This window comes from Mus musculus, chromosome 14, assembly GCF_000001635.26.
Source record: "Mus musculus strain C57BL/6J chromosome 14, GRCm38.p6 C57BL/6J".
Classification (NCBI taxonomy): domain Eukaryota; kingdom Metazoa; phylum Chordata; class Mammalia; order Rodentia; family Muridae; genus Mus; species Mus musculus.
The window spans coordinates 12,179,848-12,205,701 of NC_000080.6; the positions used below are offsets into that span (position 1 = coordinate 12,179,848).

The 25,854-nt window shown below is 42.1% G+C and overlaps 1 protein-coding gene across 3 annotated transcripts in view; it reads left to right on the forward strand.

Annotated features, from left to right (window-relative positions):
• The window catches only part of Ptprg (protein tyrosine phosphatase, receptor type, G), a 688,602-nt gene that overhangs the window by 626,408 nt on the left and 36,340 nt on the right, over nucleotides 1-25,854 (forward strand). For 2 of the 3 annotated variants that reach the window (XM_006517956.4, NM_008981.3), the window contains 2 exons: nucleotides 10,835-10,926; nucleotides 19,875-19,966. In XM_006517956.4, coding sequence (XP_006518019.1) covers nucleotides 10,835-10,926; nucleotides 19,875-19,966 — 184 coding nt within the window. Of the gene's footprint in view, nucleotides 1-10,095; nucleotides 10,230-10,834; nucleotides 10,927-19,874; nucleotides 19,967-25,854 lie in introns of those variants that run through there. The other variant, NM_001347593.1, reaches the window with a different exon arrangement.

The following is a 25,854-nucleotide window of genomic DNA, read 5'->3' on the forward strand; positions in this document are numbered from 1 at the left end:
GTGGCTATAACATGTGCTTTTCCATAAAAAAAATATGTGGTTATAACATGTGCATGAATTCTTAATATTCTGAAAAAGTCTAACCTGAAGAGTTTTATATGAAACAATTAGAAGTTGTGCATATAGTCCTAATTACTGCACTTGAACCTCTTGAGAATATTTATATAAGACTTATCTCACATGTAAACTGTTTAAAATTCATAATCTTTTAATACTAAATCATTAAGTAGGGTAGTTAATTAATGTTGTAAGTAGTTCCTTTTTACTTTCAGTAAACCAACTTATACAATTTATATCTAACCTTTTCCATGGAATGGCTTGTCTCTGTTATCTGATTATTGAGATGAAATTTCACTTATATCCCCAGGAAACAGTTTTGATTCATGAGGAGTGATCTTGACAGGGTAATGAGGAAGGTCATGGCTGGCCCATTCTTACGCTGTACAGTTCTGGCCGTGTGCATGGCTCACTGACTGGTGATGTCATTTTTTCCTTTCTAGGATCTTTTTTTTTTTTTTTTTAAACCTGTTGAAGTTTTCGATTCCTAGTATACTTTCAAAACAGCTTTTCAAATATGGGACTAGAAACCTCTCTTTATTGTTTTAAACCTAAAGCTCTTCTCTGAGAGGGGTCTGTGACCATCCTGTGAACAGTTCTTATGCCCAGTCCATGACGACATTTCTTTCTGCAGTACTTTAAAGGACCAGCATGACTCATGTCCAACACTAAGGTAAATGCCGTCCATGGTCAGACACTCAGACACTATTCAGCCTGTGTATGTGCTTAGCTCTTAGTATGGCGTGGACTTGCCACAGGCCCAGTGTGCGTCACCCAGGAGATGCCTCGTGTCTGCAGTTGCTTACAAGGAATCTGAGAACTTCTTTGCTTAGGACTGAGGGAAACATATCAGGTCTACCTAAGTTGAGATCATCCTAAGGAACTGCAGGTATTTGTCGACTCTAAGTGTGAGTTACGCAGTATCAAATGCATATTTTATAGTGTGGCTACAAACCTTGACTCAGGAACATGTGGATTGTCACATTAGCTCTACCACTTCCTGGCTCTTTGGCATGGGATCCATTTGAGACTCAATTTCCTCATCTAGGAAATGGGTCTTTTGAGAAGTCTTCTTTATAGAATACCCATTCTATAAAGATTAAATTAGACAGTATATATGGAATTCTTTGTTCACACCTGAGAAGAAGGAGACATGGAGACTCTGAGAAGGGAAGTGGCATGGTCAGACAGTCCTGCTGAAGTAGGGCCTCCACTCTAGGCAGCTAGCTCTTCAGCAGGTACTTTTTCTCCTGCTCTGCTATGCTCGGCAGTCTACAAGGAGGAGCTGAGCCTGATAGACTCAATGTGGAGTCTCTGTCCACACAGGTCTCAAGGCTTCCTGCTCTTCCCTACAGAGCTGCCCAGACTATGTGATTCCTCCAAAGCTTACGGTTGCCCACTGATCTGTGTATTCTGTATGCCTAAGGTCTGCAGCTCACAATGTTCCACATTGTACCCACCCACCTTTTCTGCTAACCCAGCTCCGTCCTGAATGGTTTTCTGGTGCACAGGCTGCCAGGTCTTCTAAGCTTCTAGTGCAGGCTGACAAGCAGCCTCACCAGCCTCCATGTCTACCTTTGTCTCTTTCTTTCTCCTCTCCTCCCATGGCCTGAAGGAAGAGAAGCCTCCACAGATGCTGAAAGAGCAGCATCCCACACGGCTGCAGTAGCTGGGCATGCACCTAATGTAACCTCTGCCTTCTACCCCTGCTCTTTATGATCCTTTCCTTAGCTGTCCCTTTGTGGACACAAGGTAGGACCATGCCTCTGGGGGCCCCAAATCATGAAAGGTGTGAGCTAAGGACAAAACTATAAAAACCATACTTAAGTATTAACAGTTTTTTTTAAAGTCCACTTAAATTGTGAATAAGTAGGATCAGACATCATTCATGATAATAAAGTTTAAAATCATATATAACCTGAGAATTCCATCTACCCACCCTATTCCCCACCTACTCACAAACATGTGCTCATTTTTCTAAAGTTATACATTATTGGACAATTGTTATATATCTAAACAAATTCGGTATCTCTGTCTCTTTTTACATAGTGAAGAACTACCTGTTTTACCCATGTGCTTGGCTTTGAGATAACACAGTTTTTCTCTAGGCATCTATAGTTCCCTATTGAGTTAATTATATATTATAGGAGTGTTAAATAGATATGCCATGATTTATTTAAGCAGTCCTCTAAGGCTATCAATTTTGTGACAGCACAGTACTATGCTGAATAGCCTTGTTAATGTGTCGTTTTGCACATGGATAAATACAGCTGCAGAATAAATTCAGTAAAGTGGCAGCAAGGCAGGGTTCATGGATGGTGCCCTCCTCTGCCACTGATTTTGAGGTCTTTCCTTGGTGATGTGTGTATGTATCTGCTTCCCTACAGCCCTCTAGTGCTGGGCACCGTGGCTCACTGTTCATTCACCAGCGATGTGGGAATAGAGTCAGTGTGTTCCCAGTGTGTTCCCATCTTATTATAAACTATTTCTTTAAAATAGTGGTTCTCAACCCTTCTAGTGCTGCAACCGTTTAATACAGTTCTTTGTGTTATGGTGGACTCAGTCAAAAAATTAGTTTCATTATTACTTCATACCTGTAATTTTGCTGCTGTTATAAATTTGAATATAAATATGACATGCAGGCTGTCTGTTATGTGACTCTGTGAAAGGGTCATTCAATCCCCCAAAGGAATCATAACCCATAAGTTGAGAGCCACTGTGTCAGACAGTCTCTCCATTCTGAGAGATTTGTTCCAAAGTTCTTGTGTGGGTACCTTAATTTTTCTTTTAATAGTCAATTCTTGATTATTGGAAATATCACGTGGATGACACTGGGGTGCCTTTTGGGAACCTCACCCCAAGTTTTACAAGCATTGCTACAATGGTATTCAGTAAAAAAGCACATAGATCTTTCCGAGATCCTGAAGATCACTTAAGGCTATTAACCATATTACAACAAGCCAGACACGGTGCTGCGTACCTTTGATCTCAGCACTAGGGGGGCAAAGGCAGGCAGATCTCTATGAGTTCGAGGCCAGCCTAGTCTATAGAGTGAGATCTAGGGCAGCCAGGGATATGTAGAGAGACTCTGTTTCAAACAAAACACAAAACAAAAACAAAACTAGTACAACAAAATAGTCATTATGTTTAGGAAATAGGTAGGTTCTAGACCATTTTCGATGGTAATTCTGAGAGATATGTGTTTCCTCTCCTCCTTGAACTCACTGAGACTTGCATGGCTCTGTTAACTGCCTCAAGTCAGTGGGGTTGGGTGAGTGGTGAGTACCGTATGCTAGAGTACAAAGTGTGACAACTGTCTCAAAGATCCTGGTGTCAGACCTTTCCCAGGTCTCCACTGAGTCCTGGGATGAACTGTGAGGGTTTTATCTCCTTGGAACTAGCTGAAATATTGACGAGAGCACCTTTGAGCTACCGAACGTGACATAGGAAGTGACCTCTGCTGTCCACTTCCCAGGAAAGGCCCACACAGTCATCCCTGTGGATCTGTTAGAATTTCTTAGCAAAAACAAATGTTGATCAAGAAAGATTATCTCGGACCTACTTCTATGCATGCAGTTTGCTTGTCTTCGCCCATTTAAAGGAAGTTACTACGGGCAACCTGACTTATCCAGTACCATGCTTACCATGGAAATCACACCTTTCTCTGTCACTTTAGCTATAGCAAGAGTGAATTAGGATATTGTTGCTACCTACAGGAAATCCCAAATATCAAATATCTGGGAGCCCCTTCTCTTCTCATAATGTCTGCATTCCATCTCCTGTTCGTCCCATCTATCCAGCCTTCAGGTGATTTTTTTCTCTTTTCTCTCCCCTTCTTTCCCTCCCTTTCATACTCCGTCCTCTGCTTGTCCAGAGTATGACAACCACATGCCCAGGAAGCCCAGAAGTCCCGATGCAAAACATGCCACTTTATTATCCCCCAAAGCACACTTGGATTTGTCAGATTTTTGTGTCCCCTTTCATGACTTGGAAAATATGCCAACCAGAAGCATATTTTGATGTCTGAGTCTTTCATTCTGGAGGAGCCCTTCCGGAGACTGCACTGTATAAACTTAGCTACATAAACCAGATCGCTTAACAGGCAGTAAGGACAACTTAGCAGTGAGTGAGTTGTTGTGTATGAAAAAATCTCAACTTAGAATTGAATCGGGCCACCTTCCAAGTGGGACCCAGAGTAGCTTCAGGCAAACACTCCTGAGGGAAAGCCCAGAGATATCCACAGTCTTTCTCTTCTATTGTTTGTCACTTCCTTTTCTAGAAACATTTTGCCCTCATAAATCAATCGGAGACTTTTTAGCACAACTCTCAATCTCTTTCTTTGATGGCCTGTTAGTGTTTGCAGCTTTCCATTAATAAATGGCTCTCACTCAAAGTTCACTACAACATACCCACTTACAAAAGTAAATATTAGTGGGATGTCTGTTCTTGACAACATGAAAATAAATGAGATTATTAGTGGGTATGGCACTGTAAATTCAAATGAGGGCAGCCTATGAATCGTTTAAGATTGCTTAATTAATATTCAGTAGTAGCTGAGCCAACTGCCCACTATAGTCTGCAATTAGAATTTTGCCTCCACACAGCTAAGAAACTCCTTCACACTCTGGTGTAATTATAAAACCATTGTGCTTAATTTGAAGAGAGTGACTTGATTTCTAGTTTTTGTATGTCAACATTTGTTTAGTATGTAATTTTGAGTTTTTATCTAAGTCTGAAAACCTTGTTAGGATTCCACTCCAACCCACAGCCCATCATCCACAGCACAAGACAAACTGTTGTAATAATAAGCCTAAAACTGAGGATGGAAACAAGCTTGTCAAAAGGACGGACATGCTAAGACAAATGTCAGTCCATCTCAGAAGCCCCTGCCTGCCGTTGGAGAGCCCTTTTTATAGACAAGTGTCTCTTTAGACATTTCTAGACTTCAGTGTCAGCCCTTTGTTCCAGGGAAGTATTGGTTGCCTGCACAAATCCTTGTCAGGCAAGCAGAAAGAGACAGAAATAAGAAAAATCATAAGCCCACACCAAAGGCTGTCTAACCAGGTACCTGGGAAGAAACAGCAGAATTGGAGGGGGTTGTGGAGAAGCTCAGGCCTCCTGGGGGTTCTGCCTTACAACTATCTATGTCAGATTCCTGGAAGGAAGTAGGGAAGGGTGTTAAAAATCTAGAGTTCTCCTGCTCATCTTTGTAGTTCACTCTGCATTGTTGGCAGAGCAGGGCTCTCTGACTGGATTATGCCATCGGAGCAGCTGTTTGTGTGTGTGTCATTAGTCATGAGGGCCAATTAAAACCAGCAGAGCCTGCCATGTGCTGGCACCATGTGTGCTTCAGTGGGAGCTCGAAGACTGAGAGCTGACAGCTGATGCAGGTCAGTGTCTGCTGCATCCCGATGACAGATAGCTTCTGCTGTCACAACAGTGGAGTGCTTGAGTCTTGACGAAATCTCTATTCTCAAAATAGGTCCTCAAAATATTTGAAAGAATTGAGAGTTATTTTTAGAGATGTAGCTAAAGAACAGTGATTGATGACCCATCCGCCTCAAGTGTCCTCTGGAGTTTTAAAAAGTTAGACCCACACTTGTACAAAAGAACAAAAACAAGAACCAGACATCCCATCGTCTGGACCACAGTGGTGGGACTTGGACTTGAGATTAGGGAACTGCTAAGCAGAATCCACACAGACTAGGAGAACTGGTAGAGAAGATACCCCCATGGTACTCTTTTGGGTTTCAATGAAACCATCCTTAGAAATCATTCTAAAATGTATAAGTTCATGTTAGCTTTTCAAAGAGGACAGTAATACAGAAGAATATAGGAGAGCTGGTCCCACCTGGCTACAGAGCTTCTTGAAAGCAATCATCGTTGGCCAATCTTGGTCCAGCATCAGATGCGTTTGGAGACATGTTTACCTTTGGGGTGTAGCTTTTAGTTGGAGATTGGTTCATTATGGCAGGTTGCTTACTGTAGGAGAGACATACCAGAATCATGGCCAAATGAAGAAACAACACACACATATCTCTCATTCCATCTCATGTCATGCACATGGGGCTGACTCTTTCCTGCTCCCATCTGGAAGTGTTCAGTCTAGTGCTTCATAGTACTTCTTCACCAATGGAGTTGTATCATGACAAGTCAGACTTGCTTGTCTGGATTTTGACATTCTTACTCAAGTATATGTTGTACAAAAGTCCTTTGTGCACTTAACACCCTTGATGCCATAGTGACAATTTCCCATGCTACATGGGAAACTCACTATAATTTCTATGGGCAAATACTATGGTACTGCCCACCTTCCATTGAAGGCTGTTTCCTTTTTAGTGGCTTCTTAGTGACAGCACCAGAGAGTATCTGTAACTGCTGTCCCCTTGTCACAGGAAGTCTTAACTAGGAACACTGCAAACTAGCTCCTCAGGGAGAAGGTTCAGAATACATAAGTCTGTGTCCCATCTAGGCCTCAGGTGGTTGTCACCAGGTATGGGCTTTGTCCTGCGTGGCTTACTAAAACCAAAGAGGTCTGAACATCTGTTGATAACCACCATTGACTAACATGTTGCTTGAAGGGCGATAGAGCAGCCAGGTACAGAGAGGACAGGTAGTTTATATTTGAGAACCTCAAAACTTCAAAGAGAAGGCTGAGTACCCTGGGGGAAAGGAAGTGGGAAAAAAAAGCATAAAATGTATGGGGTTGGTGACCTAGGTTATAGTTTGTAACCAAAATTATAAATACACTTCCTCATTGTTCTAAACATGTTCTACTTTGTTTTCCATTTTTATAATAATACTCGTGTAAATATATTCAGGGTAAAGCAATTTTGGGAAAGACGTTTCATATCCTAGAAATCTGTTCATTCAAGGAGGCAAGATTAGCCTCTGTTGGTTGAAAGAGAATTGGAACTACAAAGAAAACTGAAATTGCACACTCAGTGACGTACCTGAGAACACTCTGAGAACGTCTGTCCTCGATCCCCTGGGCTCAAACTCAGAGGCAACCCTGCCAATCGAGAACAAAGCCGATCGAGAACTTTAGAGGATCTGACTCGTGGGTATTTTCCCATTTCTCAAAAATCTCTGCCTTTGCTTTTTATTTTTCATATTTTGCTTAACATTAAGAAAAGAAAACCTTTTTCATGGGACTTTTCAGAAATGAATAAATTAAAAAACAATGCCATACAATATCCTTCTGCCTTACTGGAAAGTTAAAACCAAAGTGTAGGATTTGCACACAAGAAAAGATCATCGCCTGTGGGGAATAAGTGGCAGCCTGGCCCCAGATAGATGCTCAGTAAGTGTTCCTTAAAGCAGTGGTTCTAACAATGCAGTGAAATTTAGGGAAACACTAGTAACTGGGATATCATCTATATTTCTTAGAAGGGCTATATGTCTATGCTAAGGTTGTAGATGGAAAGGTAGCCCAATGGTAGAGCATTTACCATGTGTGAAGCTGTAGGGTCAGTTCCCAGTACCACCACATGTTTACACACACACACACACACACACACACACACACACACACACACACACACACCAACTACCTACCTACCTCAGTTTTGGAGTGATTACAACAGTAGCCCTTGGTTGATGTTCTTGTTACCTTGATGTTCTATGGACAATCTGTCACACAGCAGCCCAAGTGAGCTTGTTCAGAGAGAGAGCTAAAAGTGTGTCACAGCATGGGCTAGAGTCCTTAGGCTTTGCCTGGCTCTTAGACTTCAACAAAAGCCAACAAAGGCCTCCTGGGTCTTATATTCAGGGGAGCGGGGAGGAAGGGTTGCCATTCTATCCAGCATTGCAGACCAGCACCTGCCAGGTTCACTCTGTTCTAAGATACTTTAGCTGCTGTGTCTGCCTGGAATGCTCTTCCCACTACCACTGTCCCTGACCTTTGCTTTTGGGTCTCAGTTCAAATGCCACACCATCCCTTCTTAAACCTTCATCAGTTAATCACAACCCTCAAAACTATTGCCATATTTGTGGTTCCCTTTCCTATGAGAACTTAAGTAGAAAGAAAAACTTAACAATTATCAAGAAATACTAAATAAACAAATGAGTATGGAAGGATTGCCCCCCCCCCCCCAATGGCGATGGTGATTGGAGGAAGGAAGAGGGTTTCGGGTGATTTTAACTGCTCTTCCCTCTTGTTCATTTGTATTCACTTATATTTCTGAAAGGGTCCTCTGTCCCAGTGCTTAGCAAGGCTCTAGAAATTGGTTTTGAGGATGCAGAACTGGTTTTGCCAGTTGCAGAGAACGTGTAATTTGCATGTGTGATGCTGCAGCTAGGTCCTGAATTAATATCTGCCATATACCTTAAAACTTCCACTCAAAGGGAGAAGGTTTCTCGATGTTCTGTACTGATTTGTTGACCCATGTCTCTGTGTGGGGTAAAAGCATGTGCTATGCAGCAAGGCACAGATGTACATAGCTTTATCTCGCAGGTTCCTGACCCCCCACCTCACTTGCCAGCTTTGTTCTGGCAATCACAGAGTTACTTTGCTCCAGGGAAAAATCCATTATATACAGCAATACATGAGATTTGCTTCAGTACACACTGTGTTTTTGTAAAGATAATATGCAGCTGTTAGTTCTACATTAACAGCAAGACTGGCTGGACTGTGTGCCTGTTTTCTGGAAAATAATAATTCACACCATGGCTTGTTCGTTTCTGAGTTGTCTGGCTTTGTTGTGTAACTTAGCCAGTAATGGAATCCCATATGCTAACTGCTTCCTGTTCTAAAAGTTAATAGGCATAGGAATTTGCAGTCTTAAAACTCCAACGTTTTTGGAGACTCGTCTCACACTGCTAGCCTAAGCTGATCTTGAACTTAGGATCCCAGTTTTAGATGCTGGGATTACACATTTTCTGCTCTTCCCAGCCCAGAAGTTCCTAGGTGGTTATTATTTCTGTTGTTGCTGTTGCTGTTCATTTGTTCTTCTGTGTTTTAAAGCTGAGCGGGCACACTGGATGGGATTTATGAGTAACTTTGAGAACTTGTTCAGGCTGCTAAGTAAATCAAAAAGTAGAATTCCAACAGCTATGGCCCTGAACAAGCAAGGCTCACGTTCACTCGCAGTGTCCAGGACCCATGTTGCAACCTCAGCATTGCACCCTAGAAATCTGTGCACACAGGATTATGAGAGGGAAGAAGAAACAGACAGACAAACAAACAAAAACCCAGAGGGAAAATTTAACAACTAATTTAAAAACAGAAAGAAGTTGGCATTTTAAAACTGGTAGTCGTATTTCTTTGTGTGGATTTGGCATCAGGTGGTCAGGGTCAGAGCCCCACGGCATACGCATCTTCCCCAAGCTGTGTCAAGGCCAGTAATAAAGTCCCGTTTCTATCGCTTATGTCAGGCACTTGCAGAAAGTGCTAACCTTTCTTGGTGTTCTTCAAAGCCTCCCCTATAGTACATGTGAGCTTAGTCACTTATGTTGAGGAAGCTCTATGGCTTGGAAGAGCAGTCCATGTGAGAACAGGGAGAGTTTAAAGGGGAAGTCTACATTCTGGGACCAGTGCTTATTTCTAATGGCATTGATGAGAGCAGGTCTACAGCATCCTGCTGCAGGAAAGCTTTGTGACACTGAGGTCTCCTTCTCACAGGGATCTTATTTGGCTTGTTAGTTATCGATCCCCCCACCCCCGCCCCCAACATCCCCACCTTCTTTGGCTTTCTAAAAACACACCAGGATTTTTTCCCCACTAGATGAGAAAAGACACCCTGAAAGTAAAGTTGACTTATCCCTAGTAATTGGAATACAGACCCAGAAAAATGCAAAGCCACAGCGTGTAAATGTTGCTTGGCATGAAACACATGAGTGGGACTCAGCCTGGTGACGGGGAGCACTAGAAGATGCCGTCTGCCCAGCTAAAAGACCCAGCAGTAGGGCCAGCTATTGTAAAGCCCCTCCGCCAGATGAACAGGGACCCTTCTCTGGTCACAATAGCCATTCACACTGAGCACTCTCATTAAATATTCAGTCCGTGCTTCCGGCAGCTCATTAAGGGCCCCAGCAAGCAGTGACGTGGATGCTGGAAAGCTGAGGGCTGGCCAGCATCTCAGGCAGAGGCTGCGTGAACTGCTCATAGCCTTTCTGTTCACTGCCTGTCCTATGATGACCACTGTGTGCTCCCTGCTTTGCTTGAAGTACAGGTAAAAACAAAGCTGAACTAAAGGCAAGCAGAAATCACCTGCAGGCTGAGCTGTCGTCCGGAAAGGGCCTCTGATTTGGGCATGCTTTTCCTATTGAAGCCCCCTTACCCCTTTAAAAGCCGTCTGAGGATTTGGGGCCTTAGCTAAGCACAGACAATGTGGTGCTATTGTACAGTTGGGCTGTTTGATGACTATATTGGAAGGGATTCAAGGTGAGGTTTTGAACTTGGTACTTGGGGGCTGTTAGTCAGAAGCTCAGACAGTCCCTCTGTAATGATCCAGCTGTAGAGATATTGGGTAGAATCCTCGTGTCTTGTACAGGAGTTTACTCTGTGCCAAATTCTCACTTATTTGAGTAGTTTGGAGCTCTGGGGTTGGAGTTGGCTGTAATAAGAGATGGCTATTCAGACATTTGGGGTTGCTCCAGTGTGCTAAACGCTGTGCTTGCATTTGTTCTATTTTTCCTTGGGTTTGCCATCAGCATCAGTGCTATGTGATGTTTCAAGCTGGGAAAAACTGTTAAAGAAGGATCTTGAAATGATAAACTTAGACAAAGTGTACTTCTTTCTGTGCTCACTGTTGGCATCTTTTTCTTTTCCACACAGAAAATGTTTTCAGACTGCTCATTTCTATGTGGAAGACAGCAGTTCACCTCGGGTGGTCCCCAACGAAAGTGTTCCTATTATTCCCATCCCGGGTAAGTGAGGCACCACGGGACCCCCACGGTTGCTTTCTCTTTTGTTCTCTGTTTTATGTGATGCCTGTGACAAAATATTACTGTCATGGCTGTGTGACGCTCGCCTGGTCTATACTAAGATATTCAGTCTAAGACTAAAAGGTAATAAAAATGTTCGTCCCTTTGCCCATCTACAAAGTAAAATCCTTGTTGAAGAAGCAAATACCTCAGGGTTAGTGTAGGGCAGCATCAGCATTAGGCGAGAGAGCCACAGCAGTGGAGTAGAGAATTCTAACAATTTTAAGTCACAATTTGTGAACATATTTTCAAAGGTGACTTTTCCTGCAAGAGTCTGTACTCAGTTCTTCTTTTAGAGTAGTGGACACTTTGGTGATGATATTTGTGCGAGAGTCCAGGGGTGGCTACCATACTGCTCTGCTGCAGCGCAAGCCTAGAAGAGTTACAGTGTGTGTGTGAGGATTGGTAGGACAGACTGTCCTTAGTGCAAGCAAATGCTGCAGACACTTGGCAGCTCGGAAGGGGACTGGCGGTCATAAGTACGATGTGCGACTTCAAGATCTTAAACACCCACCCTTTGTCCATTTGTGTTAGCATCCTTTTCCTGTTGTCAGATATGAACTTTGTTCTGCTGAGTTTTGTCATGTGTGTGTATGTGTGTGAGTGTGTGTGTTTATGTGTATGTTTGTGTGTGTAAATACAGATTCTAATGTCTTATGCAGAGACTACTTTTAATAGTGTATCCCTCTGTGCCTGCAGCTCTAATAATCTGATGGAGTGCTTACCAGCTAACCTATGTTACTTTTCTGAGATCATTTTACCTTGAATGGGAACTGTATAAGGGCAAATGGACAAATTCTCAGGGATACAACACTAGCTACCACACAGTAGGCAATTTTAAACTATTAGGTGGATACATGGATGTCAGGAAAACATTTAAAAATTCACAAAAGCCATTGTATGCAGCTCAAGGTTACAATCATTTTCTGGCTATCAAAAAGCAAATTTGTTTGCAGAGTTATCACTAGGTGTGGTTATGGTTGGGGACTTAATTGTCACTTTATGTGTCAATAAAAGTTGTCATTAAATATTGCTGGAATTGGTTATATTCTAGGCAGCTTTTTCTCACTAAAAGTTGTGAAAGAAACAGGAAGGGTAACAGAATGGCCTTGCTGGTTCCTGCTAGACAGCCAGCTGAAGAGTTTAATGCAGGTGGGGACAGGTTCTGTGACAGCCTGGGTTCCTCCTAGGAACTTTTATCCTTGGTGAAGGAGCTGCACCCTAATGAAGTAGTAGCAGAAAGGACTGAACAGGCTTCTCACTATGGATGCTCCATCTTCTGGCCTCAAAGGAGCACTGTGCACACCCGCTTTCCCCCCTGCATTGCCTAGGGTATGTCTTTACTGCATCAGTAAAGCCAGCTTTCACGAAGAGCCATCATTGTCTGGGATCTCTGTTAAAATTCTCTCTGGTGTGACTCATATCCACAGTGTGAACTGTGTCCACACACTGCTGTTTCTTTGAGTGTTAGGACTTCCATTCAGTAGAATCCTTTCAAGATCCCACCATAGTGCTGCCTCGATTTACCTTTCAGTAGGTCTCTTAGACCAGAAGTTGCTTCTAAATGTTTTCTGCCTTGTGGGTGACCTTTTAAATCACTGCATTGCACACTCAGCCCAAAAGCAACTCTTCAAAAACTTAATATATCTGAAAGGCAGAAATACATGTTTTTCTTTTTGTTGGGATGGGGCTTTCTTGTTCTGTATCCCAGGCTGGACCAGCATTAAAAAACCTTCTGGTTTAGTCACTTGGGTGTGGTGACTCTAAGTCTGTATCATCATACATGGCTACTGTGCTGATTTTTGTTAAACCCTAAAGCATTAATAGAATCAGTAAGATGTGCCAACTTTCAGAGAAAATTATTTTTTAACCTTTCTACTGTATCCTTTGAGTATAGGAATTTATACAAAGTTTTAAATTTCTATTTATCAGTTTTACTAATTCTAACTGGAATGCAGGAATTTGAGATCTTCGGTGTGTTCTGGTGTGATATAGAAAAGGCAGTCTTTTATAAGGTCTCTAAAGCGTAAAGACACTCTTGTAACCCCACTGTCACCCCATCTCACCTGGTATGCTGACGTATAAATTGAAGATGGATGATGTCGGCATGCTAGGACTCCAGCTACAAGAGCATTTTCCACATTACTATAGCAAATGCCGTGTGTGTGTGTGTGTGTGTGTGTGTGTGTGTGTGTGTGTGTGTGTGTGTGTTGTATGGGGCCAGTGGTGGGGGCCTAGTTAAAGTGTGAAAGCCCCAGCAGTATGGAAAGGAGTTGACTCCAAGTTTTCACTGTTGGGTTTTCAAAATCAAATGTTCCATGGTTTCTAGTTTCTTGTTCTGATGGGAGTATAAAGCCTGGTGGAATGTGGCAATCCAGCAGTCAGTCGCTGTGTAGACTTTGTATCTTCTAAGATATTAATGTAGAGACAGGGTTCTGCCTTTCAGATATATTAAGTTTTTGAAGCAAACCTGCTAGAACCATGTTATTATTAACAACAATACAAATTGCACTTTTAAAAGTCCCAGCTACTAGATATGCTAGAATATTCGTGGAAGCTCACCAGTAAAGATCCAGAGGAAGAGGCTCATGAGTTTAAGGCTAGCCCATGCTATGCAGCAAAGCATGCCCTCCCAAAGCTCCACAGCAAGACTAATTGGGGACATGTTACTTGGTAACAAGAATACTTGGGTAGAATGCTTACCCACATTCCTGATACCTGTAGTTCAGTCTCAGCACCACACAATGTTGATGATTAGGTCGCTTTGTGTGTGTGTATGTGTGTGTGTGTGTGTGTGTGTGTGCGCGCGCACATATGTGTGAATGTTTGTATGAATGTGTGTGTGTATATATGTATGTACACATGTATGTACATAAGTATATATGTGAATATGCATGCATGTATGTATGCATATGTATGTATCTAAGATGCCAGGCATTTCCTAGGCAAACATTCTGCCCATGTACTATACTCCTTGCCAGATGCTATTCTTCTGAAACAACAAATGTGAATAAAATTTTCATTAGTTATTAATGAAGCATTAGCAATGTATATTATATCAAGAGTGTATTTACTATCGTTTATCATTGTTATAGATTTTTTTTGTAGATACACTTTTTAAAATTAGAAGTTAGTTCTTAAAACCTGCTAATAGAAAACACTGGAAGATAGATAGCACTGTGTAACGTGTCAAAACCAAACGTCCTTAAAAATACTTTTTCCAGATATTAGAAAACCTAAGAAAATGTGGGGGCTGCCCGTAGCCTAGGAATCCAGCAATGATTCACACCTTCCCAGAAGTTAAAATACAGTCTAATAATTTGAAGGTCACCAGTTTCAGCTGGGTGCCAGTGTATAAAAACCTTGGAATTAAATCAACCTTGTTGGCATATTTTATTTATACAAAGATTATCTCCAAAGGAGATTCATTGGCCTTTTGACTATAAAGAACCCCTTTCTCCATTGACTTCATTGTGTCAAAAGATTTCTTTTATGTCAGGAAATAAAATGCTCTCATTTCCAAACACTCCCTATATCCCAAGTTTGATTGAGACAAAACTCTATTTATTGTGCTCTAACTTGAGAACTACAATCTTGATAGCATTCTTTTCTTTTGTGTTTATTTTATCTTCCTAAGTTGACATGGACTAAACCTGGAGACCTGAAACTGTTCTCTGGGAGGCTAGACAGGCAGTCAGAAGGAACTAGACTCTTGGGATTGAGATCTGTCCACTAGAGATGTGCTTATCAGGACCAGGTCCTGTCTCAGGGGAACACTGGGGAAGCGTTTCAGCAGCAGCAATGTAAGTGAGCCCTGTACTAGAGTTGTGTATGTTCTCCCTGCCCATAGGCGGAATCAACTGGAATTTGGGGTACGGTTTAGAAATTTGCTGAGGGTTAAGTGAACCTTGCACAAGAATTTTTTTTTAAAGAGTGGGTGTCGTGAGGACATCAGATTTTTTTTTTTTTCAAGACAGGGTTTCTCTGTGTAGCCCTGGCTGTCCTGGAACTCATTCTGTAGACCAGGCTGGCCTCAAACTCAGAAATCTGCCTGCCTCTGCCTCCCAAGTGCTGGGATCAAGGGTGTGTGCCACCACTGCCCATCGATGTCTGAAATCTTAATGCTATTTATTTACATACATGCCCGGCCACGTCCCAAGTCAGCAAGGGGGATATTTTCTTGAATAGATCTTTATTCAGTGAGATCAGCAGCTAGCACCTTGGCATCAGCAATGTAAGCTTTTCAGGCAGTGAAGCAGGCATATCATTTTGATTCTTTTGTTGTGAGAAAAATCTGTTCAACTGTCAGGTCTGTACTAAGAAGGAACTTGACTCTGGAAACAGCCTGGTCCCAGCAGAGGGCTGATGGACACTGGGCAAGTACCTTCATTTCTCTAGATCATGTGTTTTCTCTCCTGGGTTATATGGTCCAGAGAGAGCAAGTAGTACCTAATGACAACTCACAGTTATTTAAGGCCTCACTTGGTATCTCTGCTAGCACTCAGTGAACTAGGCATTGTCATTGCTGCCACTTCCCCCAGATAGGAGAAGAGAATTCCGGGGAGGCAGCCACAGCCGAGGCAACATGGCTCTGGCTTTTCTGCTCATGCTATTGAGCATACATGCCTGATTGATAGAAGCTGTTGATTCAACAGGGCTGATGAAAAAAGAACAGGGTTCTCCTGATGGCTGGGTTAAGTGCTGCAGTTGGGACTATCCTTTGCTATTGACTTTTTTCTTCTTTGGTGTCAAACCACAGATGATAGCAAGAAAGTTGACTCTTTTTATCAGTTTTCCTTTTAAGAGAGACATTGACTCTAGCATGGGTAGAGTAGGTTGGAGAAGCCTAAGGTATTGGTGACTTACTGCTTATCATTCTAAAGATGCAAGGACTTACTGTGGATCTGTGAAGGGGATTTTCTTCATGACCAGAAGCACTGGCCCTCACTCCTAGCAGTGGCATGTGAGCTCCCCATCATCTAAGCTTTGATGCCTTCATCTGGGCAAACGTTGCTTTATTCCCTTCATCCTCTCCTGCCCTGCTGTTGGCACCTACAAGGAGGTTTTCTTGTGGCTTAGTCCACGGGAAAGGACTGCCATTTTCATGGTGTAATTCTCATCACAAAAAGCTAAACCTTTGGAGCTAAGAACGAACCATCATATTTGATAACAGAAGTTCATACTTCGTAATCTGATCCTCAACTGATTATATCAAACTTTTTTTTATATAATCAGTGGCTTTAGTGATAACACGAGGTGGCCTCCTTTTCACCTAACAGATATTCTATAGCAGAAAATTCTGCAAATGAGAATCCTGGCACAGTGTGACCGTTATTTATCAGTGTAACCGAGGTATTCTACTCAATGCCATGTTCTTAACCTCTTCTAACTTTAAGAATGAAGACAGTACATTGCAACCCAGGCTCTGACTTGGCCAAAGCTCAGCTCAGCCATTCACTTTAGATAAGTGGCCTCAAGTGTCCTTATGTGTATCACAACGATACTTTGTTTCCCTACACCTGGATCCTGTAAAGCAGACTGCATTCAAAGTGTTGTCCTAGGCTTTGGCAATCGGGACAGGTTTAATGATGTCTCTCTCCGAATTATACCAACTCCATCTTTATACTGTTTCCCTGTCTATCCCAGTAATTGATTTTTAAGTCTGGAGTTTCCACAGAATATACCTTCAGTTCTAGCCTACCCCTTTTCTTCATGCCTCTGCAACTATTGCATCCATCAGTGGTTTCCTGATCACATCTAACATGTTCATGGCAACAGCCCTGTTCAATATGCAGATTACATCCTGGTTTTTCCCCCTCACTTTCTTATGTGGATTTGAGTTCTGACACAAATGTTGCCCATGAACAGGGACCATCTTCACAATATCTGGCTGATGCCAGGTGCCTAGTCAGTGATTTATATAGCTGTTACCCACTGCGGGCTTTCCCTGAGTTGGAACACACTCTGATGGATCAACACCCAACTTTCTGTGCCATACCCAACTGTGATGGCTAATCTTGGTTGTCAACTTGACACACTCTGAAAAGGGAATTGCCTTCACTTGATTAGCCTGTGGGCACATCTGTGAAGCATTTTCTTGATTGCCAATTGATGTAAGAGGCCTTAGCCATTGTAGAGGGCACCATCCACTGGGCACGTGGGCCTGGGCAGTATAAGAAAACCTGGAGCAACTAATAAGCAGTGCTTCGTTCTGCTTTCTGCTCTGGGTTCCCTCTTAAGCTCCTGCTTTGGCTTCCTACCTTTCCTATCCAAGATGTCCTTACCCAGAGTGTTTCATCACAGCAATGGGAAACCAAACCAGAACACCATCCATCCTTCGGTTCATCTTCAGGAAATTGTTTTCTTGTAAGAGGAGGAGGCATGTATTACCTATACCAGGGCACATTCTGATACAGAGTGGGTGTATGCAAAGCAATGGTCATTAATTAGTTCTGCTATGATCTGTAATCGAACTTGGTTAGGAAGAAATAACATCTTGTAGATGGACATTTTCCTACACCAAGAGGGATCTTTCCAGGTCAAAACTAAGCAGACCAGGCTTGTAGTACTGTTCAAAATCGTTGAGAAAACTTACTAGAAAATTTATCCAAGAAATAGTTGACCAGAGCTTCTCCTTTATTGCTGTGTTATATTTATCTTATGACAGAAAAGATATATGGCCCCTGTACTGTTTATCTTGAGTGAAGGACAAGTGATGTGTTATCTGAGCAGTTGGCAGTCGTCTATATAGCATGCCTCTGTGTGCACATCTGCCCATGTAATGCTCGAATGATGGTTTTGATGGTACCCATGATTCCAGAGTGTATGGATTGGGTATGGCTTAGTTTCCTTGGATAAAAATGCAAATGAAAGATTTAGTGCATCATATGTTTCCATGGTGACCATACTGAGTGCTACTTAGGTTAACTGCATATCATCATGGGTTAACAAGCAGTTTGATTTTTGCAGTTGCTCACAGTCTAGAAGAAAAGGAGTGTACTTTGAACTTGAAAGCATTTCTTTTCAGGACTTGCTATGGGCTGTGTCCTTCAAATGCTATGGTTTTTTACCTTTGCATTTTGATGTCTTGAAAACCTTTTATGTTACCCATAAAATATCTGAATGTAACAAAGTTTTTTTTTTTTCCATTTTTGAACAAAGCTCCATGTCCTTCATCCCAGTGCCATAAATTTCTGGGACTTAGAAATTCCAAACAGTGACCATAGAATAAAATATTGGTGTCACCCAATAATTAACTGTGCTACTCTGCCCTTGCAAACTGTTATAAAGTCCAAAGATGTGTTTATCCTTGGACACTTAGGTTTTTGAGATTTCCCCAACTATGTGCATATTAATCCTTTTTTGAGTCAGCCTGAGGACCCTTCATTGCCATATGACTCTAGTTATAAAATTCACTTACTTCTAAACATCTTAAGTGATCAGATAATTTTGGAAACTTTTCTTGAATAGCATTCTGCTAAATATTCTGGGCAAACATTTTGGCTCTTCATAGTTTGCTAATGCTGGTTAGATCGTGGAAGCTATAGATGTCTTGGGCGTACAGAGTGATTGCATATTCATGAACATATTCAATCCTGAAATATTTGTAAATAACTTGGCAATTTTTTCATAAAGTTTACTATTAAAGCAATTAGGGCTTTAATTGTTCACACAGAGAGAGAATCTGTGTTTGCCGAGTACCAGCAATTCTGTTTAAATAATGTTTCAATGCTGAATGATTTAGATTATGGACATATAAATCACCTTTCTTAAACAAAGTATAAGAGTTGCTATTTTCCACTGAAGAATGATTCAAGTTTGAAAATGTCAATAGATGCAAAAGCCACCCTAGAGCATTGCTCTCTCAAAAGGAAGTGGAGAAAGAATGACAGAGTCAATGTTAACTGTCACCAGATGAAGAGAAATCAGATTGTCAGGCCTGCATCTATAAAATTCTTGCCAAAGTAGGACCTCGTTTACACATACAGATCTTCATACCCTTCGCTAAGAAAAGCATCTGCGGCAGTTTAGATGTTTGTGCGTTTGCCAAAGATCTTTCACTCTGAATAAAGTAAATGTCATGTCTGTTGTTTATCTCAAATTCAGCCGAGTATTTTTTAAAGGAAATATTTGTGGGGGAGGGCTGAGGAAGGAGGAGTTCCGAGTGGCAGTGAGGGGGTGGGTGTGGCCATTTAGCAGAAACAGTCAGGGATCCGACTGGCTTTCTGTAAATAAACCTAAAACATGTATTAGGTTCCTTTCAAAGTGACAAAATAAACTGGGGTATGTGGAGTATTCTAGTATCTACATCTAGGCTGTCATTACCTCTCCCCCCCCCTCCAAATCCAGTTAATTATATCAAATTGATTATTTGGCACCATATAGACACCGCTGCCTTGAACTAAGATTCTGAACACTTAAAGATAGATGGTTTTGTACAGCTGTTACGAGGACATTTATCGGAGTGAAAAAGATTATGTACATTTCAGAGACTAAGTAAACTTAGGTGCTGTGTGTTCAAGCCCCAGCCACTGAGTAATAATTGAAAAATTTAAAGCACATGAATTAGCAAACCTTCCTGACAAATGAGTACCCTTGGTAAGACAAGAATTTTAGCTACAGTATGATGTATTCCCTTAACTATATACATTGTCTTCAGAATAAGAGGTATGTGTATGGTTTTTGAAATGCCTTATTTAGCTGGTAAGCAATTCGACATCCTAACTACACCTCGGTGCAAAATGAAGTCTAAGGCCTTTCCTCAGAAACTTATTTCACTTGGTACAATTTAATCATTTTTCAGCAGATATTTAAGTCACATTTGCTTTCTAAATGCCATTTGTTTTATGAGTGTATTCTGTGTGACCCTGAGTATTATTTCATTTCTCCAGATGACATGGAAGCCATTCCTGTCAAACAGTTTGGTAAACACATCGGTGAGCTCTATTCCAATAGCCAGCATGGCTTCTCGGAAGATTTTGAGGTATGTCTCAAACTGAAAACTAATTTCTAGAAAGTTTATTTTTATCTCATAAGAGTTTTTGAAAGTGTGAACTGCATTTATTCTAAGCCTCTCAGGACAATAACTCTGCCAACTGGAGATGTCTTTCTCTTTTTACTGATGTTCTTATAAACATTTCCCCAAGAAGATGCAGAGAGAGGGAGTTGGCTTCGAGTGTTCTGCATGTGCACGTCTGGGGAGGATGGTCAGTGAGGATGGGTCCTCTGCTTCTTAACTCTAAGGAAGAGCACAGCCACACTGCCAGCTCCCTGATTCCATGTCATTTCTGGGATGTACATGGTATCGTAGAGACAGGAGGTTTGGCATCAGAGAAAGTGCCGGCTCTGCCAGAAGTGAGCTTCCTAAGTTCTTGGGCCAATTACTTCATCTCTGATCTCCAGTTTCCTCATCCTTAAAAATGGTGCTAACGTCACCCACATTATGAAGTTGTTAGGTTAAAAAATAAACATCTAGAAAGTGCTGGATTAATTATTAATTGACTGTTGTTGTTTTTGTGAGTATTAATCCTTGGAGAGGCGATGTGGGTTAACACAGCCTTCTGATTTTAAGAGCTGGTGTGTAGGAAACAAGGTAGAGAGATGGCAGGTCCCTCGCTGCCAGCTCTGGGTCCCGTGCCAGTTCAGCAGTGACAGGGTGTCAATGAGGAGCTATTAAACAGACTGCCCTTTTCGTCACTGAAGCGCATCCCTGGCAGCAGGGCCTGTGTGGAGCAGGGCAGGCTTTTATGGCAGCTCAGCTGTCTTCTAGCTGTAGGGGTGAGTGGGTTTCTCTTTCCATTTCTACAGTGTAATGGAAATGATGGTAAAGATCCTTTCTCACCCCACCTCTTCTCGCACAATTGGATATGGGGCTCAAATAAAGGAATGGGAAGTCATCACGTGGGGACCATGAAGGATACAGCTCTGAGGTGCAATTATCTCGCATGAACAATGAGAAAAATGGGACTAGAGCCCCTGCCTCTATGCAAATTTGGGATCTCCATGGGCCATCAGAAAGGCAATTATATTGACATCCCAGGTTAAATTAAAGTTTTTCTCTGAGGTTCTTTGTTATTAGTTTTGTGCTGTTTTTGTTTTGTTTTGTTGGTTGGTTTGGCTTGGCTTTAGGTTTTTATTGGGAACAGTGATAGCAACGGTGGTAGAGAGAAAGAACTTGGCTTTTGTGGAATGAACGGATGCTTGTCAAGTATCTAATGCTGCTATTGGATGCTGACCTCAAAAGGTGCCTGTTCTATGACAAAGAACATGGCTTAAGTCAAATATTTTGTATTCATGAGGACAGCAAATGTGTGCGCTGTTAAAGTGATTTAGTTCAATTGGCTGTTGGCTGGATGACTGAGCAACAATATTGAGGCATTTAACAATGTTGATGGTATTCAGGACAAACATTTATCCTCTAGAGAACAGAATTTGATCAGGATGATCAAATGCAACTCCGGTTTCTCAATTATTTATGATTTGAGACCCCAGTGCTATTCATCACAGCTGGTTTTGACACCATTTAATTATTCAAAATAATCAGCTACACCTCTGTATACTTGATCTGACTTAAAGATGGGCTTTGCTGTATCAAAATCCTGCCTGGGAACAAATCCTGGGCATTTATTTGTGCTCTATTTCTATCCTAGAAACACTAATCTGCTGGGTTAAGGGTTTAATCACCTAGCATCAGTACTGTGCGCTGGGGAAGCTAAGCAGACACGGCCAGGAAACTTCCATTAGCGCCTCCTGACTCCACCTGGGGAAACTGAACGCTGAGTTACTTCAATCAGAAGACTTCTAAGAAAACTAGAAGGCAGTGACAGAGAGTGGAGAATCATGGGGCCGATATACTGTGACCTTTAAAATTTACCAAAGCTTTGAAGGATTTGTAAACAAAAGCATTTTCTATTTTAGTAACCTTGCTAAAAGGGAAATGTGGTAACAAGCCATGTGAGAGAATAAGGCTATTTTATAAACAGAGGTAGTAACTGACGGTGTAAGGGCCAAAAAAGAAGTTTTGTGTAATAGGAAGAATAAATAAGTAATTAAAATGAACCCATTATTATGGTCAGGGAGTATAAGCTCGTCACAGATTTCCACCCACTGTGAGGACATCCACAGTCACTGCTTGCTTAGCACAGTGGATTATGTTGCTCATTTCTTAGATCTCATTTCTCAACGACCTCACTATAAAGTTGAAAAACTTTATCCATACAAAAAGCAAGATATTAGGTGGCCAGGTTTTGAAATGGCAGCAGCAGGGGGTTGAGACCATTGCTGTCAAACTCCATTTGGTGAGCCCCAGTAGCTTCCAGACTCGTGAAAGTAGTGTCCTGTAATGAGCTGGAGGCAAGAAAAAGAAACAAGGGTGTCCTTGACTGCCGTGTATTTGTGCCTTGGAAAAAAATAAAATAAGACACGTGTTTGGGGGCCTCTCCTGCATGTGTAGGTAAGGAGTACATGATCTTTCCGTTACACAACCTTTTTAGTCCCAAATTTGGCTTACAGAAAGCCTATTCAGCATCTAAACAGAAGCCTCCAGTTAGCAAATCACTGATCTTCGTGAGAATACCCCCTCATGCTCAGAGTTAGTGAGGCGAGGTAAAATAAGTGATTATTAACTAGTCCTTGTCTGTGTGCAAGGTACAGTGACGAATTAGAACCGTTCCATTTGGTGGTGCTGGGAGGCGACCAGAGAGAAATGAAAAGGAAATGGTCTAAAACCAATCCGCTCTAGCACTTCTGAGCCTCTCCAGTTACGTCTAGAGAGGCCCTGTGAGCTTTGACTGGCTAGTTCAGTACCAGTTCCCCTTGCCTCTGCTGGGTTTTGAATCTTGGGGTTTAAAAAAAAAAATGGAGTGAGTAACTGTCATATTTTAAGGATGCAATTGCTGGTGGGGGGAGGGGGGGCGGTGGTTGGAAACAGCCCACTTGAATAATTTTGAGTCTCTGTCCAGAGGTGAAGCTGCAAACCAGTGTTTCATCTTCTCCAGATAAATCGTGAACAGTCTCCAAAGATGGGGACATTGCATCTCTCAAAGGTTCTCTAGACTGTGAAAATCATAGTGTGTCTTGTCCACTGGGCTTCCTGGAGAGTGGCTTTCCCAGAGTGGCTTGATTTTCTTTTTGGTTGTTTTGGTTTGTTTTGTTTGTTTTGTTTAATATCAGAACCTCTTTCCCAGCTCCTAAAATCACAAAGCAGAAGGCTTCTTAAAGTACAGTGCTGGCTAATACACAGGGGTTAGAGGGATCAGAAGTTTAAAGGCTGGACATGGAGATGAGGCCAGAGGCCCAAGGCCCTTGCCACAATCCTTTGGGGATGGACTCTGCTCCAATTAACTGCTGAGCTAAATGTGGACCGGTTGTTCATCTTAAATTGAGAACACAAATCTTGGCCACCTGAGCCCATGCGCTGAGGGACTAGTGGCCCCATTGTTTTGTGTCACGAATGGAGACTTCAGTGACTGCTGCTGATGTGGAACAGGGAAGTCCCTGGAAAGATACATCATGCTGCACAAGGACTGAGCGGTGGCAGGATCTGACCTTGGGGGAGCTGTGTGTTCGGTCTTGAATGTTAAAGAAACGTGTGTTTGTTTGGTTAGTTTGGTTTGGTTTCTCAAGACGGGGTTTTTTGTTTTGTTTTTGTTTTTGTTTTTGTTTTCTGTGTAGCCCTGGTTCTCCTGGAATTCACTGTGCAGACCAAGCTGGCCTCAAACTCAGAGATCTACTTACCTCTGCCTCCCTAGTGCAGGGATTAAAGGTGTTTGTCACCACCACCACCTGGCTAAGAAATGTGCTTTCAATCCTTATCAAGAAAAGCAACTGTTAGCCGGGCGATGGTGGTACACTCCTTTAATCCCAGCACTTGGGAGGCAGAGGCAGGCGGATTTCTGTGTTAGAGGCCAGCCTGGTCTACACAGTGAGTTCCAGGACAGCCAGGACTACACAGAGAAACCCTGCCTCGAAAAAACAAAGAAAGAAAGAATGAAAGAGAGAGAGGGAAAGAGAGAGAGAGAGAAAGAAAGGAAGGAAGGAAGGAAGGAAGGAAGGAAGGAAGGAAGGAAGGAAGGAAGGTAACTTTAAGTAAATCCTTTTATAAAAGGGGTTGAGCGATTTTTTTTAAACTTTATGACCCTGTGCCTGAAATGAATTTTATTGTACAGGCCAACTGTGGGGTGGTAGGAAGGGGCTCTGAGCAAAGGCCATGGGTTTGGATAGTGGGGGAACGTGTTGCCTTTCTGAAGAGCACAGGTTTAAGGCTGAGATGAGAACAGGAGCTGGTAGAAGATAAGAGCCTGAAAGTGTGGCAAAGGAATTCTACAGGTTCCTGCATTGAAAGAAAGTCAGATTTAATGGCCAAAGACAAGATGGTGATGGCACAGCTTAGCAAACCTCTGTTGAGGACCAGCTTTCTGTTGGATTGTAACAGCTCTGGACTAGTCATGACTTAATGCATTGCACTGTCTGTAGGTCAGTCCCCTTAACATACCAGGTTCAAAGGATTTTTCTTCCGGAGTTCTTTGTTGGGTTAACTGAAGGACATGTAGGTAGTATTTCTTTGGATGGTACCACAGAAAGACAGGCTGGCGGGCCTTCCCATGCCCTCTAGATGGCCTCTCCCCCAAAAACTCCGAGGAGGAGATTCAGCCCAGTACATCTCCTGAGGACTCTGCCAGTAGCAAATGATAGTATTTTCATGTCTTATTACTAACTTTAGTTTTAACTTTCAAGCCGACTATTTTCTCTTGTGCTCCCCAACCCTCGTGGATGTATATCTGTTAATATTCAGAATATCCACTTTTAGAATTCTAGATTTGTTACATAGACAAAGACAAATAAGCTTAAAATTCTCATCAAAGTGCTAATTAAATAAGTAAATTTCCCATGCACACACCACTGGCCAGGATCACTTTAAAAGGATGGAGCACCTATTAAAATCACACTAACTTTGAAATGTCAGTTCTGTTAGAGAGGGTATTATCAGCATCTGAATCAGCCAGGACACAATGCAGTGACTCACAGGTGACATTATTATCCATAAAGCAAAATCAGAAGGCCTTAGCCAAACCCGCGGGTTCTATTAAAGCAGATCTAGGAGTACTTACAATTCTTTATTTTATGTCATTCACATGATTGGAAATGCGCAGTAGAGACAACACCTCAGACCAGAGGCTTTAAAAGACAAAAAAGATTTGATTGGCTGTCTCAATTGTGCTTTATAAATGCAGCCCTAGTCAATTGCAGTCTGTTGTAACAGAGGCCCAGCTCTGTCCATGGCTAGGGTAGTCAGAGCCACAGAACAGGGGAGAGAAGAAAAATCAATAGACAGTGAATCTCAAACTAAAGAACTCAAGGCTAAGATCTCAGTATGAAATATCTGACCATCTCAGCTTTAAAGGGTACCTGCCAAAAAGGATGGCTTTTGCCCAGCAGCAACAGGGTGTTGACTTGTCTCTGAGGTTTGTGTACAGAGTGAATTGATGCTATTCAGGATGCAAACCCATTTGTGAAATGTTTTGCCTTAAACTGCCCTCAAGCTTTTAAAGCAATTCCAAAAAGCAAGTGCCAGTATTCCCAAGTATAATTAGCATGGCTGTGTTTTGGCCAGTGTTGAGATAGTAGACTCGTGATCTTGGACACATACTTTTTTTCATTTTAGAGAAAAGAGCCAAAGGCAGCCCTGTGGCCCTTTAAACCACTTTTTATAAAACTGAGTCAGAAACTAGAATAGAACAGAAGATAGCAGAATTTATTCCACTTAGTAGTGGTAGGAAACAGGTGAGAACCAGTAAACACTTACTCCTGAAGAGATGGATCATGCTGATGCCTATGGAGTCTTTTCTTCAGGGACAGCTGGGAAGATGTACA